This window comes from Capra hircus, chromosome 17, assembly GCF_001704415.2.
Source record: "Capra hircus breed San Clemente chromosome 17, ASM170441v1, whole genome shotgun sequence".
In the NCBI taxonomy this organism is placed as follows: Eukaryota; Metazoa; Chordata; class Mammalia; order Artiodactyla; family Bovidae; genus Capra; species Capra hircus.
Genome location: NC_030824.1, coordinates 26,711,904 through 26,737,375, shown reverse-complemented (window position 1 = coordinate 26,737,375; position 25,472 = coordinate 26,711,904). Strand labels below are relative to the sequence as shown.

General features: G+C 46.3%; 1 protein-coding gene across 1 annotated transcript in view; it reads left to right on the top strand.

Moving 5' to 3' along the window:
• The window catches only part of ANKLE2 (ankyrin repeat and LEM domain containing 2), a 24,095-nt gene continuing 3,812 nt past the window's right edge, over positions 5,190-25,472 (top strand). The window contains exons 1-9 of the mRNA XM_018061451.1: positions 5,190-5,418; positions 13,320-13,790; positions 15,273-15,467; positions 16,862-17,055; positions 17,132-17,320; positions 20,199-20,321; positions 22,154-22,220; positions 23,773-23,945; positions 24,663-24,769. Of these exons, the coding sequence (XP_017916940.1) occupies positions 5,232-5,418; positions 13,320-13,790; positions 15,273-15,467; positions 16,862-17,055; positions 17,132-17,320; positions 20,199-20,321; positions 22,154-22,220; positions 23,773-23,945; positions 24,663-24,769 (1,706 nt within the window). The 5' untranslated portion in view covers positions 5,190-5,231. The remainder of the gene's footprint in view (positions 5,419-13,319; positions 13,791-15,272; positions 15,468-16,861; positions 17,056-17,131; positions 17,321-20,198; positions 20,322-22,153; positions 22,221-23,772; positions 23,946-24,662; positions 24,770-25,472) is intronic.

Sequence of the window (25,472 nt, the reverse complement as noted above, 5' to 3'; positions counted from 1 at the left end):
TCCAGAAAAGAGCCCCTTCCCTTGACTGACTGACTTATAGTGATGGAGTCCCCCTGGCCTCCTAACCCTCAGGGTCTCCTCCTCGCTGGTCCGGCCCAGCCCACAGCTCCTTCACAGCCCAGGTCTCTGCTTCATGCCCCCTTCCTTCTCCGCATCAGCTTGGAACCTGGCTTAGCTATAGACCCAGCCCTGTGGCGGTGTCCAGGCCTTCAGAGGCATCCTCCTTGCTCTGCTGCCTGGAACATATGCTTGCTAGCCCTGCAGGTGGCCTGCTGCCCTGTAGGACTAAGTTCTATACACATGACCCTGATTGGCCTCTCTCAATTCTTGGTGGAGCTTTGACGGACTCCAGAGCCCTCACCAGTGCTGTCCTCCTCTGCCTCCCTAGACACGTGCACAGCAAGGTGGCAGGCTCAGCTCCCGGAGCTGGAGAGACGGTGCACAGCATTGGCTGCCTGCTGCAAATCCTTCCCCAGGGTCACAGCCTCGTCCTTGAGTGGTACTCCCAGTCAGCTTGAACACCTGAGTGATGGTACCAGCAGATGACCCACAATGGGTGGCAGGTGGCAGCAACAGTGAACCTGTTCTTTCAAGCCCCTGGAGACTGGGGGTGACCTGTTAGTGCAACATGACCCAGCCTGTCCTGGCCAGTCCGAGTGCCCACAACAGGCCAGGGTGCCCTGGGCCTTGCTTGGACAACTCGCCCATTCCCCTTGTAGCGAACAGCTGCTGCCTTGCCTTTTGATCAGTAACCACATGTCAGGCTGGGCAGTCACACACTTCCCAGAGCTATTCAAAACCAGCTCTGCAGGAGGAAAAAGCCTGATGCCTAGCATCTGATGAGGTGTAAGCACCCCACTTGGGCAGATGGGACACGACCACTGGGAAGTCACTGGAGCTGGGAAGGGTTGTGGGCAGTCACATGTAGGAGACCAGCACACCAGGCTATCCCCTCGTGATGCGACAGGTAAGCAGAAAATAGACCTGCATCAACTTTCGTAAAACCTTCCCTGAGGGCTTCCCTGGGGAGTCAGTGGTAAAGAGTCCACTTGCCAATGCAGGAGGCACAGGTTTGATCTCTGGTCCAGGTCCTACGTGCTATGGAACAACTAAGTCCTTGCACCACAACTTTTGAGCCTGTGCTCTTAGAGCCCAGGAACTGCAACCACTGAGGCCATGCACTGCAACTCCTAAAGCCCAAGTGCCTAGAGCCCGTGCCCACGAGAGAAGCCACCGCAAAGAGAAGCCCGAGCACCGCAACTACAGAGTGGCCCCTGCTCACCTCACCACAACTAGAGAAAAGTCCACGTAGCAACAAACACCCAGCACAGCCAAAAACAAAATAAGTAAATCTTTTTTAAAAAAAGAAAAATGGAGGTAGGGATCAGAGTAGGAGACAAACTGCAATCATGAATTAGATTAAACCAGCTCCTCTCCCAAAAGACCATCAAGTCTCTTAAACTTAATTTTCTCTTCATTTTGTAGAAATCCACTTCTACCTACAGGGATTTACATCTCAAATTCATTTCTACCTCAAAGGTGAATAGTGGCCAATACAGTGTTGGCTTAACAGTGGAATCGTGTACCACCACCACCCCCCACACCATCCCAGTCTCGTTTAATAGACCGTAGACTGCATTAGATGGCAGTTAAGAGGATCCAGCCATAATAGGATTCCTATTGTTAGCTGGATTCCACAAAAAATCCTGGTATTAAGATACTTGTTGGGCTGGTAAAGCTGCTATGAGACCCTGAAATTTAGTGGCTTAAGTGAGAGAAGTTTCTCTTTCATGAAACAGCCCGAGCAGTAAAACAGAACTGATAAGGGCAGCTTCTGGTGCCTTCTAACCTCCAGCCCCACCTGTGGTCCAGGATAGCTGCTCCAGGTCCCACTTCCTGTCTGCATTTACCAAAAGGAAGGCATATTGCATACCCTCATCCAAGAGTACTGCTCCCTAGCAGTGTACACTGTCTGTTGCCTCCACTTAGTCACTGGGCCACAGGATGTGTGTTTAGCTGGACAACAGTGTGCCCAGCTCCAGCTGGGACTTCTGTCATTACGAGAATGGATGATACTGGCAACAGCCTCTTATCACCATACACAGTCTCTCAAATCAGTCCTCTCTGCTCTGAATCACTGGGGTTTATGATTAATATAACAAAATCCCTCACAAAGGAGGCTGATACTGCTACCGCTTGAGTGCATGCTCAGTTGCTCAGTCATGTCCAACTCTTTTTGATCCCATGGACTGGCTCTTCTGTCCATGGGATTTTTCAGGCAAGAATACTGGAGTGGGTTGCCAATTCCTTCTCCAGGGGATCATCCCTACCCAGGGTTCAAACCCTTGCTCTCGTGTCTCCTGCCTTGCAGGTAGATTCTTTACCACTGGGGAAGCCCTCCCTTAAAGCCATATATATAACTTTAATAATTTTTAAAGTATGATAGAAGTGGTAGTAACAGCTAACGTTTACAAAGTCTTGCACTGTAGCAAGAGCCTGGCACAGATTAATCCTCATCTCTGAGACAGTGCAATTATCATTCTATTTTATCCCTGAAAAAAAAAAAAACAAAAAACACAACACAGGGAAATTAAAGAATTCACCTAAAGTTACCCGGCAGGCAGGGGCGGTCTGACCCAGTGCTTGGAGCTCTCATCACTGAACAAAGTCACAGCCTCAGAAACGTCAAGTCTGAGGAGAGGCTGGGGATAGAGATCCATCTTCAGGTACTTAGAAATTAAAGAGAATATAAAGTAAGATCTCATCTAACACGGTGCTCTTTATCCCTTTTCAAATATGGTTATTTTATTGGCTGCACCCTGTGGCATGTGGAATCCTAGTTCCCTTACCAGGGATCAAACCAGCACCCTGCAGTAGAAGCACAGAGTCTTAACTACTGAACCACCAGGGAAATCCCTATTCCTTTTTAAACGTAGACAATAGGCACAGATTTTGGTGTATATTTTGGTAAGTTTTGACAAATGTCAATCAAATGTGTACCGGTATTCCTATCAACGCAAGTAAGATGCAGAGCGCTTCACACAGCGGAAGTCCCTCACGTCCGCCACAGCTCACCACCCCACTCAGAGGAAACCCTTGGTCCGATTTCTATCACCAGAAGCTTTCCCTTGAGCTTGAGCCTCTTATAAATGGAATTGTGCAGTACTGTTTTTGTGTGGCATTCTTAGCAAGGTTTTGATTCAGCAACCTTGTAGCTAATAATAAACCTCTGTGCAGGATTATCATATGACGATTCTAAATTTGTTTATCCTTTCTTCTGGGGTTTACCCAAACAGCTGGGTGTTTCTCGCTTGGCTATTCTGAATAAAGCTGCTGTGAACATTCTGAAAACTTTCATTTTTCACACCCAGGGCTGCAATGCTGAACCACAAGGAAGCGTACATTTAACTTCACTAGAAACTGCTTCGTGGTTTTCAAAGTGGTTGATTCATTTTACACTCATATCAGCAGTGTATGAGAATTCTAAAACAGCCCCACATCCTCACCAACATTTGATACTGTCAGTCTTCTAATTTTAACCATTCCTGGTGGGTGGAAAGCAGTATCATTGTGGGTTTAATTTGGACTTCACCCATTCTCAGATTCACTGACTCTTCAATTGTTGTGCTCAATTGACTCTTAGTGCTGTCCAATTGATTTTTTTAACCAAGGAAGTCAATTTTATTTCTTTAGGTTTTTTTCTATTTAAAAAGTAAATGTATAAATTACAGTAAAATTTGCCTTTTTATTGTACATGCCCTGAGAGTTTTGACAAGCATAGTTGTGTGACCCCACCACTATTAAGACAGATGCTTCCACCAGTCGCTAGAATTGATTAAGCCACTGTATAGTCCGCCCCTCTCTGCCTGCAGCGACCACTCCCCTGCCTGTCCATCTGCATCCAGTGAATTGGGTCACCTGGTCACTTAGGTACAGCTGTTCATCTGTGTCTGGGAAGCCGTGGGTCTCTCCAGGGATAGGATGGTGAGAAAGTAACCTACACTGGCTAAGAAAGTTAAGGAAGTCAGATAAGCCAGACAAGCCAAATGCAGACATGAGTCTGCTGCCAAGTTAAGAGGAGTTGTTGCAGAGAAGAACCAATTCTGACTTCATGCTGGAACTGTTTCTTTGACTTACTTTTCGTTGCTGTTATTATAATCATACATAAATGGCACACCTCAAAGGACCCTGCTCCTCTGCCTGTTAAAGTGGGTTTGTTCAGCTCATAGATAATCTGACCCTGGCCACCCGTGCATGGCTGCAAGATACAAGAGATTAACACATCCCTTCCAAAGACTGGCCTTTTCCAGAGATGTTTTGCAAGACTGATGGCCCTTTTTACTTCCTCGCCACCTCTCCCTCTCGATTCTGCTTTTTGACTTTAGTTCCTCATTCTCTCTCTCTGCCTATATGAAAAAAATATGCCATCCAGACTCCGATAAGACGGTTACTTTGAGACTTTAGTCAGCCATCTTCTCAGTCAGACAGCTCTCCAAATAAATTCTTATTCCTTGCCGCTACACCTCCTCTCTTGGACTCATCGGGCCTGCCTTGCACGAGGCGAGCAAGCTTCAACTCGGTAGCAGAGTCTTGATGCAGCTGGAAAGTGCACGGAGAAATTTGTCTTCTAGAATCACAAGATGTCAGAAACCTTGTTTGAAAGCATGTCCATAAAATACCAGGAGCTGGCCTGTAGGATTTTGGTCGCTTTGAGCCGCAAAGCAGCCGTGTTTCCACCTAGCGCAAAAGAGAAACCAGAGCGGTTCGTTTGTGGTTCCACCGCGACTGGAACCCGGCCTGGCGTGAATCCCCAGCACAACCTCCTCCCAGATCCCAGGGACTCGCTCGGAAACCTGCCAGCGCCTGGACAACCTCTTTCAAGGCTCCAGGCCCGAGCCTCAGGGATCTGTGGACCAGTCTTCGGACCCGCCCCTGGGGGCAGTCTGCCTGCCCGAGGACCCCGCGTGCCGGCTGCCCGCGCCACTGCCCGACCACGCCCTCACGCGCCCGGAGTCTGAAGGCGCGGCGGTAGCGGCCGCGCTCCCCTGTCGAGCCGCCGAGCGCCGGCGCGGGATCAAGCGCCCTGTCTCGCGCTGCGGATCCGGCCCCGCCCCGGCTGCCCCCTGGCGCGGCGCCGTCAGGCAGTGGTGCAGGCAGCCTGGCGCGCGGGGTCCTCGAGCGAGCGGGCCTCGGCGGCAGCGGCGGCGGCGGCAACCGGGCGAGTTGTGGCGATGCTGTGGCCGCGGCTGGCGGCGACTGAGTGGGCGGCGCTGGCCTGGGAGTTGCTGGGCGCCTCGGTGCTGCTGATCGCGGTGCGCTGGCTGGTGCGGCGGTTGGACAGGCGGCCGCGGGGCCTGGGTCAGAGCGGTCCACCCGACCCGCCGCCCCGCGCGGCTGCGGGCCCAGCCCCCGATCCAGGTAAGACCGGTTCGCGGGTGGGCCCGCTCCCTTGCCCGGGCCTGGGTCCTGCTTCCCGTCTTCTCCCACCCGCCTCCCCGGCTCGGGTCCCCACTAGTTTCTCCTCTCCGGGCTTGGATCCCCCTCCCCGGCCTGAGTCGATGTTCTGGGAAGAGACTTGAAGTGAAACGCGCGAGTCCTTGACTTGCAGACGGTGAGAGCGCCGCAAAGCTGGACGCCCGGGAGCACGTCTGTGCCCAGTTTTGTGGGTTTGAGCCCCCTGATTTGACCGAGAAGGCAGTGTTCACCCTGCGTGCATCCCAGATCCTCCTTCGTTCAGTTTTCTTTCACCGCGTTGCCCGCAAGTTTGGTTTCTTCCTGAAGGATAAACAACAGTTTCTCAAGTACCCTGATAAGGAGATAGAATTTTATTAGCAAAAAGCACAGCTGATAACCCTACCTAGATCTCTCGGTGCTGCAGCGGTCCTTCCAGATGACTTAGTTTTCGCAGCTGAGGGAGCAGGCCTCAGGAAGGTCCCGCTCGGCGAGGATGACAAGTCCGAGGCAGAAGCCATGTGGAGATGCAGGCCTGTTGACACGAGGTCCAGCTAGCCCTCCAACCTGTTGGGTTTCTTGTTTCCCTTCTTTCATCCCTTTCAGGAAGTTTCAGGTGATGTCTTTAGTAAATAACATGCTGCTATGTCCAGGTACACTGTCAGCACTGTGTCAGAAAATCCCCTGTGACAGAAAACCCTGTCAGAAAACACGACGCCCCAGTGAAAGGCTGTGCAGACACTAAGACTGAAGGCGGTTGGGGCCAGTGGTGTCAGAAAAGTGAAGGGAAAGCCGCTGTCAGTCTCTTTGCAATCTGATGGACTGTAGCCCACCAGGCTCCTCTGTCCATGGGATTCTCCAGGCAAGAATGCTGGAGTGGGTTGCCCTTCCCTTCTGCAGGGGAATCTTCCTGACTCAGGCGAGGAACCTGGGTCTCTTGCATTGCAGGCAGATTCTTTAGGGTCTGAGCCACCAGAGGCTAAGAAATTACAGTTTGGAGTGTCTTATTTATTTCTTTTTAAATTTTTAACTTATATTTCTAAGTCACTTCAGACAAAAAATTACAAAAATGGTACAGAAGAAATCAACACATGTGAAAAGATGTTCAACATCACTAGCTAGTCATGAAACTGCAGATTAAACTTATGATGAGATATCACTACACACCTATGAGAATGGCTAGAATAAAAAATACCAATGACATTTGGTAATGCTAGTGGAAACCCTGGGAAACTGGGTCTCATTTACTGCTGGTAGAAATTTTTTTTTTTTAATTTACTGCTGGTAAAAATTTTAAAGGTGCAGTCATTCTGAAGTCAAACTCCCAGTTTCTCAAATAGTTGAACCTGTACTTCACTCTTGGGAGTTTACGCTAGAGGGTCAAAAACTTATTTTCACACGAAAACGCTTATGCAAACGTTTATAACTTCATTTGTAATTGCCAAAAACTGGAACAGCCCAGATGTGTCTGAAGGATAAAACTGGCATCTTCATGCTGTGGAATGCTGCTCAGCAGTGAGGCCAAATTGTTGATCCATCAGCAGTTCGGATGGATCTCAAGGGCATTATGCTGAGTGAAAAAAGCCAACCTTAAAAGGTCTGCAGTGTATAATTCAATTTATATAACATGAAGTGAAGGTATTATAACAACGGAGGACTCCTCAGTGGTTTTCATGTGTAGGGGACAGTGGAGGAGGTTGGATATGATAGTGAAGGGTTGGCAGGAAGATCTTTGTGGTGATGGAACAGTTCAGTAATTTAGCATGTCTATGTGAAGCTATTCGTGTGATAAACGATCATATGGTAAGCGATCACAAAGTTACATACAAAGACACGAGAGTGACTGCAGAACCCGGTGAGGGTGCGGTTAGTTTAGGGTGTAGAGCCAGGGTCGGTTGCCTGGGTTGGATGCAGTGTTTCAGGTGTCCCACTGAGGGAAGCCACATGGTGAGTCCACAAGACCTCTGTACCATTTTTCAACTTCTTATGTTTATAATTAAAATATAAAATAAAGAGTTAAAGAAACCCTGTATACTTAGATTCCCAAATGTTAGGATCTTGTGTAATCATACTGCTAGTAGTAAAGTCAGGAAGCGTTATACAGTCTACAGACCTGCCTCAGTTTCTTAATCTCTATCTTTATGTTTCTATCAAATGAATGGACATGTTGCAGATACTTCTAACTCTAGCCCAAGGGTCAGCAACTATGGTCCACAGGCCAAGTCTGACTCCTACCTGTTTTTGGAAGACAGCCGTCTTTTATCTATGGCTCTTGAGTGTTTGCAGGTTCTTGGGCTCATAGAGCCTCAAAATTTACTCTCGGCCCTTTACAGAAATTTTCTGAGGCCTGTTGTAGCCTCTCCCTTCTCTGTCAGTGAGGAGCCTGGGTCTTAGCAGCCACAATATATCCAATTATTTGCTGATACCTAGCGGACACACAAAAAGCTTCAGAGTCACTAACTTATACCACTGTGAAAACCTACCTTCCAGCTAGAGTGTCTGTGTACCCTTGCTGTCTTTATCCTTAGAGGAGAGCATCACATGTTATTTTTCAGTGGCTACATTCCTTCTCCCTTTCATTATGTTACTAACTTGTAATACTGATGAGCACATTTGTTTTGGTTTGTATGCCATTTGGAGGTCTCCCCTATCTGTTTATTTAGGTAGTTTTTGTGTATGTGAATCACAGACTGTGTTACTAAAAGTCAGAACATAAAATCATTCAGAAGTGTCCTCTCCCCTGCCCTCTGGCCTTCCTGTCTGTTTCCCACCCTCCCCTGAAGCTAACTAGTCTCATTATTTTCTGCTTTATCGTTTCTTTCCCACACATAAGCAAATATTTGTGAATTAAGAATATCAGTAACAGGATATATGTTTGTCTTTATTCGAGTTGACTTTCTAGCATACTGTGTATTCTGCAAGGCTAATAAGCTTGTATTTACTTAGTAATAACTTCATATCCCTGACGTTTATGGATACTTTGTCAGTGTCAAACACATGCATTATATTTTATCTAATTCTTGTTAAGCTAAGAAGTAGAGCTATTATATCTGTTTTATAGATGAGGAAACTGAGGCTTAGAGTTTACATAGCTTGCTCAGGGTCGCACAGTTAGTGATATAATGTAATTGTTCTCTTCATGGCTTACTTGGTTATAAGGACAAACCCCTCTTCAGATTAGCCTATATTAAAAAGATAGCTTTAACTGTTTATAATAGCCAGAACATGGAAGCAACCTAGATATCCATCGACAGATGAATGGATAAAGAAGTTGTGTTGTGTGTATATGTATATACAATGGAATATTGCTTAGCTATAAAAAGGAGCAAATTTGAGTCAGATCTACTGAGGTGGATGAACCTAGAGCCTGTTATACAGAGTGAAGTTGCAAGTCAGAAAGAGAAAAACAAATATCATATATTAACACATATATATGGAATCTAGAAAAATGGTACTGATGAACCTATTTGCAGGGTAACAGTAGTGACACAGATATAGATAACAGACTTGTGGACACAGCAGGGAAGCAGGGAATGAGAGGAACTGAGAGAGTAGCATTGAAACATACATTACCATATGTAAAATAGATGGGAATTTGCTGTATTTTGTAGGGAGCTCTACCCAGTGCTCTGTGACAACCTAGAGGGATAGGAGGTGGGAGGGAGGTTCAAGAGGGGAGGGGATATATGTATACCTATGGCTGATTCATGTTGATGTATGACAGAAATCTTTACAACATTATAAAGCAATTATTCTCCAATTAAAAATATTAGGTTGGTGTAAAAGTAGTTGCGGTTTTGCATTGTTAAACTTTGCCATTTAATATTGGGATAATTCTTAAATACATGTGGTTATGTTATCATTTTAATGTGTGTTTCTCGCTTTTTTTTTCTGATGACTTATTACTTGCTGTTAATTTTTTATTTATTTTAGACTACAGAAATGATGTTAAGCAAAAAGCAGATTTGAGCAGTTTTTTTTTTTTAATTCAAGTTCAAAATGGGCCATAAAGCATTGAGACAACTTGAAACATCAACACGTTTGGCCCAGGAACTGCCAATGAACATACAATGCAGTGGTGGTTCGAGAAGTTTTGCAAAGGAGACAAGAGCCTTGAAGATGAAGCGCTTAGTGGCCGGCCGCTAGAAGTTGACAGCGACCAACAGAGAGCAATCATTGAAGCTTATCCTCTTACAGCTACATGAGAGGTTGCCGAAGAACTCAATATCGAGCATTCTGTGGTCATTTGGCATTTGAAGCAAATTGGAAAGGTGAAAAAGCTTGTTAAGTGGGTACTGCATGAACAGACCGAAAATTTTTAAAAATCGTTGTTTTGGAGTGTTGTCAGCTTTTATTCTACTCAACAACAACGAACCATTTCTTGATCAGATTGTGACATGCAACAAAAAGTGGATTGTATACAACAGCTGGCTCAGTGGTTGGGCCAAGAAGTTCCGAGAAGGATAACTTCCCAAGGCCAAACTTGCAGCAAATAAAGGTCTTGGTCACTGTTGGTGCTTTGCTGCTGTACTGATACACCGCAGCTTTCTGAATCTTGGCAAAACCCTTACATCTGAGAAGTACGCTCAGCAAATCGATGAGAAGCACTGGATACTGCAGCGCCTGGAGTTGGCACTGGTCAACAAAATGGGCCGAATTCTCCACAATACCTGGCCACACATCACACAATCAACCCTTCAAAAGTTGAACGAATTAGGCTACAAAGTTTTGCCTCATCCGTCATTTTCACCTGACCTCTTACCAGCTGACTACCACTTCTTCAAGCATCTCAACAACTTTTTGCAGGGAAAGCACTTCCACACCAGCAGGAGGCAGAAAATGCTATCCAAGAGTTTGTCAAGTCTTGAAGCATGGATTTTTTTTTTTTCTCATTGGAAAAAAATGTGTTGATTGTAATGATTCCTATTTCGATTAATAAAGATGTGTTTGGGGCTAGTTATAATGATTTAAAATTCACTGTCAGAGACTGCAATTACTTTTTCATCAATCTAGTAAATTTTTTTAAAAGATGGCTTTAGAGTCAGGACACAGGGATGGTATATGCAAAAGAGAATATTATCAGGATCAGGTGGAATTTCTCTCCATTTGTTCATAACATCTGCCCCAGTCCTCCCCACCCCTACTTTGCCTTGCGTGTGGCTTCAGCCTGTCCTGTACTTCTCATACCAGCCCCCTATCACATCTGTTGACCTTATGCCTAATGTTCAGACTCCCCGTAGGGGCTCTCTTTGAGTGGGCTCCTGTAGTCAGTTGGCCTCCCCTTTGTTTTCTTGGCAGCTCTAGAGGGGGCTATGCAATACATTGATTGTTTAAAAAGTCTTGGAGTGTGTGAATGGGGGAAGGGTGGTATAAAAATATATTTAAAAAGAAAAATACAGAAGTAACTATCATTCAGCTGTTACTGAGTCTAAGCTCACTCTGCTGTCTGCATGACAGCCCAGTGAATTGGAGACAAGGTGTTGAGGCAAGGATTAAGCACTCATATACATACCCTTGACACCCAGCTCTGTTTTTCTCACTCTGAATGTCTTCTGAATCTCAGACTTGAAAATCAAAATGCCTACTTGATGTGCGGTGGGTGTCTCTGATACTCTCTTCCTAAATCCCCATTTGCATCTTTCATATTCTCTGCCTCAGGGAGAATCGCTTTCTAGGCATCTAGACTGGAAATCTAGGTATTACTATAGGCCCACTATCCCACCAGACCCCACTCCTGGCATCTGATCTGTGGTCAAGACATCCTGTTTCTCTAGTCTGAGCCCTCACCTCCAGCCCCAGTAACTGCGGCAGTGACCCATGCTCTGTCCTTTCTTACCTTCTCCCAATTCTAGCTGATCGTACTTAAACCTGTACCATAGATTTAACTGCTCTTTCTCTAAACGTACTGTTGAAAGCTCCAGCTCCAGTTCACATCCATTTGATTGGTGACTGTATAACTTGAACAAGTCACTTAGCTTCTCTGATTTAGGATCTCCATCTGTGAAGCAGGGGTGAGCAATGGCAATAAACTTTCATGCAGAGTTACTGTGAATTTTAAGTAATTTAGTGCAGACAGAGTGCTTAGGATAGAACCAGGCACTTGGGAATCCCTCCACATGTTACATATTAGCTATTTGTCATCAATATTAGCAAAATGACTTCCAGAGCTATCTGTGTGGCTCTTCTGTTTAAATCTTTGCATAATCTCTCATCATGTATGGAATAAAGTACAGATGTATCTGTAGGATAAATTTCTGGAGTTGGAGTTTTAATGGACATTGTCCAGTTGCTTTCCTGGGGATTTCTTCCTAATTATTCTGCAGCTGGGGTTCCCAGGTGGCCCTAGAGGTAAAGAGCCTGACTGTCAATGCAGGAGACAGAAGAGACACAGGTTGGATCCCTGGGTCAGGAAGATCCCCTGGAGGAAGGCATGCCAACCCACTCCAGTATTCTTGCCTGGAGAATTCCATGGACAGAGGAGCCTGGTGGGCTACAGTCCATGGGGTCACTAAGAGTTGGACACGACTGAAGTGACTTAGCACACACACACGCACACTGCAACTAGCGACAAGTGGTGCACCTGTTTCTCCAGCGTGCTGGCCTCCCTAGAATGTTGGTGTGATGAGATCGTATCATAGGCTGCAAAGAATATGGGGAAATAATGGATTGAGATGAAACTTTGAAGTCAACCTTTTTTTTTTTTGGTCACAGTCTGTTGCTTTCAGGATCTTAGTTCCCCAATCAAGGGTCAAGCCCCCTGCAATGGAAGCACGAAGTCCTAACCAGGGAATTCCCTGAGCCAGCTCTTTTGCCGCTTTTTTAAAAAAATGGAAGTATAGCTGATTTACAATGTCATATTAGTTTCAGGTTACAGCATAGTGATTCAGTATTTTTACATATTGTACTCCATTAAAAGTTATTACAAGATAATGGTTATAATTCCCTGTGACAGAAACCTATCCTTATTCCTTGTCTATTTTATACCTAGTAGTTTGCATTTCTTAATCCCATACCAGCTCTTGCCCTTCCCTTTCCTCCCCACCAGTAACCACTAGTTCTCTTTTATCTGTGAATCTGTTTCTTTGTTATTGTATTCACTAGTTTTATTTTCTAGATTCCTCATACACGTGACTACACATAGTATTTGTCTTTCTGTCTGACTTCTTTCACTAAGCATAATACCCTCCAAGCTCTTCCATGTTGTTGCAAATGGCAAAATTTCATTTTTTTGTAGCTTGGCTATTGTGAATAATGCTGCTGTGAACATTGGGGTGCTCATATCTTTTCAGATTAGCGCTTTTGTTACCTTTGGGTTTGTGTGTATAGATAGATAGATCCCAAAAGTGGGATTGCTGGATCATATGGTAGTAGTGTGTTTAGTTTTTTGGGAACCTCCATATTGTTTTTCCATAGTGGCTATACCATTTTGCAGTCTCATCAACAGTGTACAAGAGTTCCCTTTTCTCCACATCTCCAGCCTTTGATATTTGTAGACTTTCTGATGATAACTATTCTGACAGTGTTAGGTGATATCTCATTGTGGTTTTGACTTGAATTTCTCTAATAATTAGTGATGTTGAGTACCTTTTATGTCCCTGTTGGCCACCTGTATATCTTTGTAGAAATGTCTGTCTTCACAGGTCTTCAGGTCTTCACCTCTATAGTTATGTTTATTCCTAGGCATTTTATTCTTTTTGATGTGATTTTAAACAGGATATGTTACTTTCTCTTTCTGGTAGTTCATTATTAGTGTATAAAAAAGCAGCAGATTTCTGTACATGAATCTTGTATCCTGCAACTTTGCTGAATTTGTTTAAGAGAAGACGTACTTAAAGCCATCAAATTGATTTTCGTTCTTTTGGGCCTAGGTGAAATGACAATGGATACCATCTTGGCACGATTGAAGCTCCTGAATCCAGATGAGCTTAGAGAAGAGATTGTCAAAGCTGGATTGAAATGTGGACCCATTACATCAACAACAAGGTTCATTTTTGAGAAAAAACTGGCTCAGGCTTTGTTAGAGCATGGTACACTGCCTTCACACCTGCCCGACCCTGGTGGCGCAGATGCCCCATCCCTGGGCCAGGACACGCAAAGGATTGTGAAGTCTGCAGTAGGGAGCCCAGCTGAGCAGCTCAGCTTTTCTGAAGACAGAGACTTTGGTTATAGTGTGGGCTTGAATCCTCCGGAGGAAGACGCCGTGACATCTAAGACCTGTTCAGTGCTCTTCAGTGCCTCAGGCAGCGTCAACAGCCAGAAAGCCGTGCTGAGGGCCTCTGCAGAGGTGCCTCTCTACTATGGGGTGTGCCCGGCCTTCGAGGACACCCCAGCAAGAAATGGTAATGTGACCAGTAGATTTCTCTTACACAGGTGGTTCATTTACATCAGGGGAGAGGGATTTTGAAAAATCACAAACTACAGAAGAGAAGAAAGAAGACTTTAGTCACCATAATACTCCTCCAAACTAACCATTGTTCACATTTTTGTATAGAACGCTCCTGAATTTTTTGTAAATCTATAGGAATTTTTAGAAATTAAGGAAATTGGATTCTACGGAGATATAGTTCACTTATAAATATTTATGGATTGGCTCCATTTTTTGATTAATTATCCCCCTCACTTTTTTTAAATTCTCTGTAACCTGACCATCTTTTGTATTAATGAATGCAAATGGCCAGTGAAGTTATAATTTTCAACATTAAAGAATTGTAATTTTAAATAAGACTAAAATAGCATTGGAAAGAAGTAATGAAAACTTGATATATATGTGTGTAGTCTATAAAGATGAAATTTATTCCTCCCCACCCAAATCTTACTGTTTTGTGTATCATTCCTGACCCTGCTTACTGTTTTATTTATGTATTTAAATATTAATTACTTTATATTTTTAATATATTTTAATTTATATTTAAATATATATGTAAGTATGTACATTATTTTTATTTTTATAAAATTGGTAAGAGTGTCAGGTCAAAAGGTTTTTTGCATTTTTTTTCAAAATGCATTTTTAAAACTGAAAGCTACTGTCCTCCAAAAGATATTACTATTTGCTGTGAATGAGTGACTTTTTAGCCTCTCTATAATATGAAATGTACATTTTTGTCTATCTGAAAAGGGAAAACAAATATCTTGTTTCTGTTCCATCAACCATACTGCATGTTATTAAACTTCCCTTTTGGTCTTTTCAAATAAGGGAAACCTGTCTTATTTTTATATCTAGTACCCTTTGTGTGTGTGTGTATTTTTTATTTACTTGTTTATGGTTGTGCTGGGTCTTTGTTGTTACACTTGGGCTTTCTCTAGTTGCGGTACATGGGCTTCTCATTGCTGTGGCTTCCCTTGTTGCAGAGCACAGGCTCTAGGGCAAGGGCTCAGTAGTTGTCTTACTTCGCAGCATGTGGAAATCTTCCCAAAGCAGGAGTTGAACCCATGTCTTCTGCATTGGCAGGCAGACTCTTAACCACTGGACCACCAGGGAAGTCCAATAGTCATAGTTTTTTGACTTACTTTTAAAATTATTTAGATCGTTGGTCCATAATTTCATTTTTATATCCTTAGGTATAAAAACTGCAGATACAGATATAAAATATTTATCATTTATATTCATGCATATTCATATGATCAAACTTACTGTGTTCTTTTTGCTAACTGAAGCCCTTTTTTTTTTGAAGTTTAAAAATCTGAACTATTAATGAGAGGAAAAATCAGGCTACTGGGTAACAATTGTTAATAAACAAACCCAGGGGGCTTCAAGTGTGAATTAGGTGACAAGGGCTCCAGTTAATCATCTCTGATTTTCCTTTGTCGCTTTTCCCATACAGAGAGGATTCACGTTTATGAAGATAAAAAGGAAGCCTTACAAGCTGTCAAGATGAACAAAGGATCCCGATTTAAAGCTTTTACAAACAGAGAAGATGCTGAGAAATTTGCCAGAGGAAGCTGTGATTATTTCCCTTCTCCAAGCAAAACCTCTTTACCACTTTCTCCTGTGAAAACGGCGCCACTCTTTAGCAATGGTGGGTTAAAAGGTCATTATATAGCAGTTCATATCTGGCATTACTGTCAGATTTACTCCTGGGTATTTTACACCCTCTTTCTTGGTAACTAGTTTTCTCCATCTTTGAGAGAAGTCCAGTGTGCTGGTAGTAGAGAGCTGAGGCCCAGGCCACGGAGCAGCTGGAGGAGGATGGGTCAGTTGGCTGGTCTGGGTTGAGGCAATAGGAGCTGAGTGGGCCAGGCAGCTGTTGAGGCCCCAAACCTGACAGGGCCATGGGAGATGCAGCGGAAGGGCCTCCATTGTCCTGTGTTCTGTCCCTCTTATCGCACTTTCTCTCCTGCAGCCTGTTGGGTTCTAGGCCTTTTTAGATGCTGAGACCTATCTGCTTGCGCCCCGAAGCTACACCTTCTTCTAAGACTCATGGTGCTTGCTTGTGCTTGTGCTTGTACTTGTGAAAGCACTTTGTTGTGCATGTGCTCAGTCAGTCATGTCTGACTCTGTGACCCCATGGACTGTAGCCCGCCCGGCTCCTCTGTGCATGGAATTTTCCAAGCAAGGATACTGGAGTGGGTTGCCATTTCCTTCTCCAGGGGATCTTCCCGACCAGGGTCAAACCTGCATTCTCTTACATCTCCTGCATTGGTAGGAGGATTTTTTAGGCCTGCACCACCAGGGAAGCCCAGGTGGTACCTGCTTGGCCTAAAAGAGTTCTCCAGTAGTTGAGCTTGCCTTCGGGAGCCGTCTAGCTGGAAACCTGGCCACTGCCACTCCCAGCTCAGGACCAGGGTCTTGTGGGGCCTTTGCTATCAGCATCATACAAAACCCCAGTGGACTAGCCTCATTCTGGCCCCTCCGTGAGCTCACAGCGGCCCTGCTTCCCAGGCTGGCTGGGGTTGCTGAGGAAGCAAGCGGCTCTCCTTGCAGGCAGTTGGCCTTGGATCAAGAGTGCTATGTGCCTCCTCTCCTGTCCCTTCATGGAGGCGCTTCCTCCGTGGAAGCCAGGATGATTCCCAACACTTAGATGTTTCCCTGTTCATGTTTGGTGATAGTTCCTCAGATGGCTTTCACACACCCACAGGTGTTGTGATTCAGCCAGTAGACCTTCCTCTTGACTCACTGCCTTGCTGGGGATGCTCCTTCTTCTTGCAGGGTCCCATGCAGGAGTGGATCGTATCCTTGGCAGCGTGCCCATATCCTTCCTCCCCCTGCTGAGCGTCACAGCCTGTCCTTCACTGCCCTAGGCTGGAACACGCGTCCGTCTGCTGCAGATCGTCCTTGTTTCTTAACCTTTTACTCCCAAGTAGATCATCAGCATCTGTGGGAAAAATTTTTCTTGCCCTCAGTGAAGCACATAGTAGATGATGAGAAAATGTTTGTGAAATTCAGTGTCCTTCAATTGTCTCTTCGTGACAGACGGGTTGTACTTGTCTGAGTCAGAAACAGCAAGCAAAGAGCGAGCAAACAGCTATAAAAATCCGCGCACACAAGACCTCACTGCCAAACTTCGGAAAGCTGTGGAGAAGGGAGATGAAGACACCTTTTCTGACCTCATCTGGAGTAACCCCCGGTATCTGATTGGTTCAGGGGACAACCCAACCATCGTACAGGTAAACCTGTTCGCATCATTAGCATTAAGACTGCAGGTGATGAAAGCGAAGCTCAGGGTCTGCTGTTTTCCTTCAGGAAGGGTGTCGGTACAATGTCATGCATGTGGCTGCCAAAGAGAACCAGGCTGCTGTGTGCCAGCTCACCCTGGAGACGCTGGAGAACCCTGAGTTCATGCGGCTCATGTACCCAGATGACGAGCCGCACATGCTGGAGAAGCGCATTTGCTACGTGGTGGACCTGTACCTCAACACACCGGACCGAGTGGTATGCCTCGTAGCCATCCTGGGGTGGAAACAGTATTTGGGTGTTTGTTTACCGCGTCCTTGCTCTGCATCAGCTCAGAGGAGATGCGCATTCCTTGAGGTCCGAGAGCCTCCTGCTGGCCTGCATACTGGGTCTCAAGTAGGGTGGAGCTACCCCCAGGGCACTTCCCACCTGGCCTTATTTCGGAGAGGCTTGAGCTGAAAGGAGGAGGAGTGAATGCCCCAAAGCTAAAGGGAGAAGGAAGTAAAAAGGTGCCTTACAGTCCTGTGTATGTCTGTTGTTTACATTTAACATTATGTGAAGACTATTTCCTATGGGGTTAAAATGTTCAGTGGGGTGACTTTTTGTTTTTAAATATTTTATTCAGTTATTTGTGGCTGTGCTGGGTCTTCATTGCTGCTGGGGCTTTTTTCTCTAGTTGTGGAGAGTAGGGTCTCCTCTCTAGTTGCAGTGTGCAAGCTTCTCTTTGCAGTGGCTTCTCGTTGCAGAGTGCAGGCTCTAGGTGTGCATGCTTCCCGTTGCAGCATGCAGGCTCAGTAGTTGCAGCTCATGGACCCTAGAGCGTGGGCTCAGTCGCTATGGTGCACAGGCTTAGTTGCTGTGCGGCACATGGGATCCTCCCCACCCAGGGACTGAACCTGTATCTCCTGCATTGGCAGGTAGATTCTTCACCACTGACCCACCAGGGAGCCCCCCAGTGGGGTGATTTTTAATGGTGCATAAGGCATCACTGACTCGATGGACGCGAGTCTGAGTGAACTCCGGGAGTTGGTGATGGACAGGGAGGCCTGGCGTGCTGCGATTCATGGGGTCGCAAAGAGTCAGACACGGGTGAGCGACTGAACTGAACTGAACTGAAGGCTTAAGTAAGGATTCTTGAAACAGAAGAGTTTTACATATTTATATAAGGGAGAACCCAATGATGGCTGAGAGCCAAGGGCTGTAAATTCTGAGCGAAACCTAGAGTTTGAGAAGTCGTGGTTGGCAGGAGAGGAAATAAAGAAAGCCTAGTGGATTATTTTGTAACATATTGAATATGATACATTGAAATGCAGAACTGGAAGCCAGAATAACTTTTCTCACAAGAGAGAAAAGGACAGAGGGAACAATTTTGGCCATGCTGGCAAAATTAAAGAAGAGCATAATAGAGAAACAGTGGTTACATGAAAGCAGTAGTAAGTGTGAAATAGGCCAGAGAGAACAAAGTCATAGTATATTAGACTAAGTGTGAACAGACTGAATCAGGGTGTGTGACAGTGCAGTTAGGAAGTGTGACTTCTTGATGCGATACAGGCCCGTGTGCCCTGCCGGAAGTATAATGCAGTGTTTTCCATGCCTGTGTAGCGCTCATTGAAAACATGCATGTGTGTCCACAGAGACCACTGGATAAGTTCTTGAAATTAGGTGTTACAGATCCCATTCTTTGACCACAAGGCACTGAGAGTAGGAAGCGCCTAAACTGGTGTTGACCTCCTTAATTGGTGTTGACCTCCAACCCCAGGGGCTCAGCAGAGGGTGTGGTGTGAAGGAGAGGCTGGATCAGCCAGGAGTGGCTAGAGGACCCAAAGCCCCCCAGCTGTGCAGGAATGAAAGTTGCTGGCAGGTGTGAGGGAAGTGACTTGGGGTCAAGCTGCTAAAGCTCAGAGCAGGTTAGGGAAGGATGTTATGTGCTTGAGGAAGAGGGCTAGCCAGAAGGAAGGGGAGTGTGGAGGGCACTTTGCAGTCTGATATCTTGAGCACTGAGTGGACACAGCTGGCCTTGATGTGCAGCGGCCCCAGCCCCCTGGGCCTGCCTGGGAGCTGTGGTGATGCTGCAGCCTTGGCCACAGGGCTGGAGGCGGCTCAGGTGGACTGGGGAGGGCCTGGTGGGAGAAGGCAGGCAAGCCAGGGCTGGCAAGGGGCAGCCTGTCCCATTCAGTTAGTATAGCTTTACTGGAGCCCAGCTCTGATCCTTCTGTGTGTCTACAGCTGCGGTGGGTTGGCCGGGTGTGTGTGGCAGAGCCTAGTGGCTGTTTACTGCGTGGGAAAGCCAGGGGCGGTGTCAGCAGCTCCTGGAGACAGTGAGATGACTTTAGAAGGTGCAGAACAGGGATGGAGCTGCCCTGAGGGTATTTGCTTGCCCTGGGGCCTGGGCTCACCTTGGAGAAGGGGGACTGGAGCTGGGAGTGTGGGTGTGGGCAGCAGGGCCCTTGGGACTCTAGATAGCTGGGAGAGAAGCTCTGAGCACGCAGCATGGCATGTAGAGGGAGGAACCCAAGGGCTGGAACGTGTGGTGGTTGCAGGTGGACCTAAGCAGATTCTGTTTTGGTCGAACTGCCTCCTAGTCTGCGGCCATCCAAGTGAACATGCCGGGGGCGATGGCTCCACAGCTCAGGGGCCTGCTGGTCTGTGGGGAGACTGGGGAGGGATTGAATTGGAAAACCTTGTGGCATCAGAAGGGGGGAGTTTCATTTATTGCAATACTAGCCATTGGAGAGAATTCTGAGTACAGACCAAATCATGGGCTTGGCTCAATTCTAGATCTTGTTTTTATCTATTTGTTTTACCATATGAGCATTGATTTTAAGACACTGTACTGGGCCCTGAATTGTTAAAGCTGCTGTTTGCTGACCAGGTGTTACACCCTAGCTCTGTTGTAAGCTCCTCCCAGCCACTGGACACACAGGAACAGAGCGTTATGCTGGGCTAACACCCTGGCGTAAAGTGGGTGTATGCTGGTGTGCCAGTTACTTTTCAGCTATAAAGACACTGCCTTTTTATAGTCTTTTATTTTTAAGGGTTTTTGTTTGTTTTACTAAATACTTATTTTTAGTAACTTGAAGCAACTTTATGAACCAAAAAAGTGTATATAAGTGTTCTTCTTTTGCATTTCTCCCAGGGCTACGACACACCATTGCATTTTGCTTGTAAGTTTGGAAACGTAGATGTGGTCAATGTGCTTTCTTCACACCCTTTGATTGTAAAAAACCCGAGGAATAAATATGATAAAACACCTGAAGATGTAAGTACTTATTAAAATCTTACTACATAGTTTTAGAAATGAAAATATATAAAATTACAAGGTCTGCAACCACAGCTACTGTGAAGACACAAGTAACTGTGTGCATGTGTTTGCCTTATGGCAACAGAAGCTTGATTGTCAAGTAAGATGTGCTCTGAAGAAGATGCCTCTATAGAGCCAGGAGGGAGTGAACTGCCCTAGTTTGCAGATTTTATTTTCCTGAACTGGGTGGTCAAGCTGTCCTCTGTGGCTCACTGTGTTTTGACAAGTTCCCTCTGCATCCTTCAGCTCACCAGGGTCAGAGAGAACATGGGAGGTGGTGCTTGTGCTGCTGATGGTGGTGGTCATGGATGATGGAGATGGTGAGGATGGAGTCAGTTATGATGGTGGTGATGGCGGTGGTGGTGGTAATGTGAGATGATGGTGAGAATGATGGTAACTGGTGAGGGATAATGGAGATGGTGATGATGGCGGTGATGATATGATGATAAAGATGCTGCTGCTCGTGTGTTCAGCTCGGTGTGCACCAGGAGCTGTCCTGCGCCCCTCTTCTATATTCTCGCCTGGTCCATACAAGCCTTAGGAACAGGCCTTGTCAGAATGTATGTCAGCAGTTGAGCAAAATGTGCTTTGGAGAAGGCAGCAGTGCCTCTGTGCAGTGAGGTGGAGAGGAAAGTGGACCTGAAAGAACTGGAAGATGAGTTAGTTTGTAACATGCATGGGAGCTCTTGGCTGGCGTGGACCTGCCAACCCTGTGGAAACAGAATTTCTAAGATCCTGTTCTGGCAGTGGCACCTCCTTTTCATTTGCTGTGATTATGTAAGTTGCACCCACTTCTGTAGCAAGTTTAGAATTCACATAAAAAGAATAAAATTTACCAGCCAATTCTGCAACTCAGAAATTACCATTATTTTGGATAAATCTGACTCAGCTTTCTGTGTGCCTGTGTGTGTGTGTTTTCTCAATATAAGATGGTGACACATTTTTGTTTCACTTTTTGTATCATACTGATAGCTTTGATAGTTTCAGGTAAACTGGCTGAGGGACTCAGCCATACATAAATATGTATCCATTTTCCAAACTCACCTCCCATCTAGGCTGCCACATAATATGAGCAGAGTTCCACATGCTATACAGTAGGTGGTGACACGTCTTTAAGGCATTGGACATCTCTCACAATCAGTTACAGAGTTTAAAAGAAAATGTTGCACTACTTGAAGGGTTCACTCTGCAGTGGTAGTTTGTTTTTCTCACAGGCTGGCAGGAGATGGTAGTTTTGTGGTTCCTTCCTTTTTATTTTAAGGTTATTGGTTTTTTATTGTTTGTAGCTAAAATGTTCACAATTCTCTGTATTCTCTAATGTCTGAGAACATTGATTCCGGTAGTTGCAAAAATGAAACATCTGTGTCCCTGTTCAATAGAAGTTGTATTTCAGTCCAGCCAAACTGTAGAAGACAGGCTCCCAGGCAGTGAAGAGTATAGCCCGGAGGTGTGGACATGTCTGCTCTGACTTGATGGTTCACCTTAAGGTTTCCTTTCCTTGTAGAAAGTTAGTAAATGTAGACAGCATGAAGAAAGAAGGTAAAATTTACCTGTAATCTCAGAGTTTGTTCTCCTTGTCCTGGCCCCTTGGAGCTTTTACAAAACATTGAAGAAGGAAGATTGCACTGTTAAACATACATTTTTTATTGTGGGCTGTATGAAATACTCAGTGTTAGGATCTATCTGTCCTTGTTGTGTTGACTTTAATACTTGCTTCTGCAAAATCATTTTCATGATAAGAAAATGTGATAAATTCGATTCAGAGCATTCACTTATTTTTTTTCGAATAGGTTATTTGTGAAAGAAGCAAAAACAAATCTGTGGAACTGAAGGAGCGGATTCGAGACTACTTAAAGGGTAAGGTGGGGAGTGGGCGCCCAGAGTGAGGAGGCCCTCCAGGAAGGTCCTGGCAGCATCTAGGCTGCCTTGTGTGTGGGAGTGAAGCCAGGGGGCTGTTGGGACCCCCTCAGAATTCCCCTGGGTTCCACCTCCCTTTTCTGGGAGACCAAGTTGTCTGTCACTTGACTGTTGCTTGCGGCCTCACCCCTTGACCTCTGCAGCCTCTTGGGCAGCAGCTGCCTCTGGCGCTTCTTCCTTGGCCACAGCCTGCAGGGCAGCCAGAAGTCAGGAGAGGCCTGCCTGGAGCCCCTATGTCAGTGGTTGTGGCTCCCTGTCCTCCACCACCCTCTGCCCAGGCTGTCCCCGTCTCTGCTTTCTGCGACCTCCTGGCCCTGGATCACCACTCTCCAGGCCAAGGGCTTCTCAGACCATAGCCCATGGGCCAGTCCTTCCTGTTTGGTTTCCCGGGGCCTCCAGCCTCTGGCCCAGAGCGCCCAGGCTGTGTCCCAGCCAGCCCGCAGGCTCCAGGGCACCTGGTGGTGGAAAGCCCCGCTTCCTACCCCCTTTTTCCTCTGTGTTGTTTCCAGGGAGTTTGAGCAGTTGGCAGCAGCTTGTTCAGTGGCCTTGCTGCAGATACTGGAAGATCTTTGCCTCCCCTGTGTGCTTGTCTTTATCTTCTTTCCTCTGGTTTCCATTCCTGCCCAGATCCCCGGTGGTTTCTTTAGTGCAGGGCTCAGTGAGGCCTCTTGGTGTGAAGTCTTATGGGCCCCCGGCAGCCACCACCATCGCTCACGTCGTGTCCTTGGTGCTTTCCTGCCACATTGTCCCTGTGGCTTCACAGCCTTTGTCCTTTTCAGATTCCATACCAAAGTGTGTGATTCCAGGTCTATTTGGATATATGTGTTCAGTGATAACAAAATTGTAACATATGAAACAGAATAGGAGTTGGGGGAGGACGGAGGTTGACATGCATCTTCTTCGTAAGGTTTCTCCAGCTCCTCTTCAGCTGCTCTGGTTCACAGGTCCCTCTCAGTCCTCCTACGAACCTGGGAACGAGCATGTGTTTGCCGCTCCCCTTTCCTTTTTTCTTCTCCTCATTTCTCTGCAGAGGAAGAGTGTGGGGCTCGTTAGGTGGAGGAGTCTGGTGCAGACTGACCTCTCTTCAGTTGCTCTGGCTCCAGAGCTTTCTCAGCCTTTTTACTGTTAATATCTTTGACTGGCATGCAGAGCCTGTGGGGTAATAACCCAGCTGATTCTCAGGCCGATTCCCAGGGCCTAATGGCCACTGTCGGAGAAGGCAATTGCAGTCCATGGGGTCGCGAAGAGTCGGACACAACTGAGTGTCTTCACTTTCACTTTTCACTTTCATGCATTGGAGAAGGAAATGGCAACCCACTCCAGTGTTCTTGCCTGGAGAATCCCAGGGATGGCAGAGCCTGGTGGGCTGCCGTCTATGGGGTCTCACAGAGTCAGGCACGACTGAAGTGACTTAGCAGCAGCAGCAGCAACAGCCGCTGTGGTGCAGGCTGTTCACACACATCACCTAGCCCCATGTGTTTTCTCCTCCCAGGTCACTACTATGTGCCCCTCCTGAGGGCAGAGGACATGTCTTCTCCTGTGATCGGGGAGCTGTGGTCTTCAGACCAGACAGGCGAGGTCTCTCACATTGGCTACACTCGAGGCTTCTCCAAAGACCCTGTTCTAACCCTTCGAGCCTTCGCAGGGCCCCTGAGTCCATCCAAGGTGAGCATCTGTGGAAGGTTCTGGAACAACTCCTGGCTGTCCCCACCAGGAGTGCTGGGTTTTTCCAGCCTTTTGCTTTGTGCTTGGTCCTGGAGACCAGGTCTCATGAAACTCCAGTGAGTTGTCAGTGAGGCTTTAGAACTTTCCTGGAGGAACAAGAGTGTCTTGGCCCTATTATTGTTAGCCAGAGCAGTATGTGACAAGCGGTGCTCCCAAGAAATGAGGTTTACCCGGGCTTACTCTCCCCGTGCTGGCATTGCCTGTGCCCATGGACCTTGCACAGCACATGCCCATTCCATTGTCCTTGGATTTGTGCTGTCACTAGGAAACTTCCACTTGCAGACTCTGAAGTTCACCTTCCAGATGGAGGTACTTCATATACTGACCTGTATGCACTCTTTCCTCTTGGTAAAAGAAAGCTGTAGTTAGTTACCTTAAACTATAAAATGTTAGGAATAGATTTAGCTGCATGAAACATAAAAAGTGCTTATTGGGCAGCAGGTCTGTAGGGTCTCCCTCAAACCCTCCTGGTTCAGTTCTGACCCTCAGCCCAGCCCAGACCTTGCCAGGGTCCCTCCTGGCCTCTACTGTGATACAGCTGAAGTTCCTTAGCTCCAGGGCAGGAGGGCACATTGCTTGCACTGTGTTTGGGGTTGGGTGGGGGTACTGCCTGGCAGTGTGGGTGCATAGCACATATCAACACACTTTCTGTTCTAGGCAGAAGATTTTCGCCGACTCTGGAAAACCCCACCTCGAGAGAAAGCGGGCTTCTTCCACAGTGTCAGGAAATCTGATCCAGAAAGAGGCATTGAGAGAGTGGGAAGGTACTTAAAGAGCGCGAAGTGACAAAGAGCCGAGTGGTGGTGTCTTGTGTGCTGTGTGCCGGTGTGCTGATTGGGGCTTTCAAAACAGTAGTTCCCAGAAGTATTTACTGGTAGACTTTAAAGCCTTTCTACTAAGGTCTAATTTGCAGAGGTGTACGCTGCAGCCTGTGCAGCAAGGCTCCATGAAAACAGTTCCTCCTGGCAGTCAGGTGGGGTGTTCAAGGAGCGTGAGGCTGTGTGGGGAAAGGAGCCACACAGGGAAACTTTTTCTTAAAATATGTGCCCAGCTTTAAGTTCACAGCTTGAAAAGGACCTCTAAAGATTTATGTCTGGCCCAAACCAGAATTGTCTTCAACTTTGTACAGTTGTTTTATGAAAACCAAAATGTTCTTTGTTAGTGGAGTTTTACAGTTTGCCCTTTTTTATCTCTTGTGAGTGTTGGTGTGAGTGGAATGGTTTGTTTCTAAGTGGTACCTTTCTCAACCGTGACCTTGACTCATTCCGTAGCACCGTCTTACCCTGTGAGGAGGGCACTGCTTCAGGAAGTTAAGCATACTCTTTCAGCCCCAAATTTAGGATAAAATGAAACCAAGGTTGCAGGTGCAGTTTGGGTATTTCCAGCATAAAGTGTCTCTTTTCTCTGTAGTCAGTTCTCTGAGTTTTTCTTCTGCTCTCAAAACTGGTTAATTTGCTTTATTCTTAC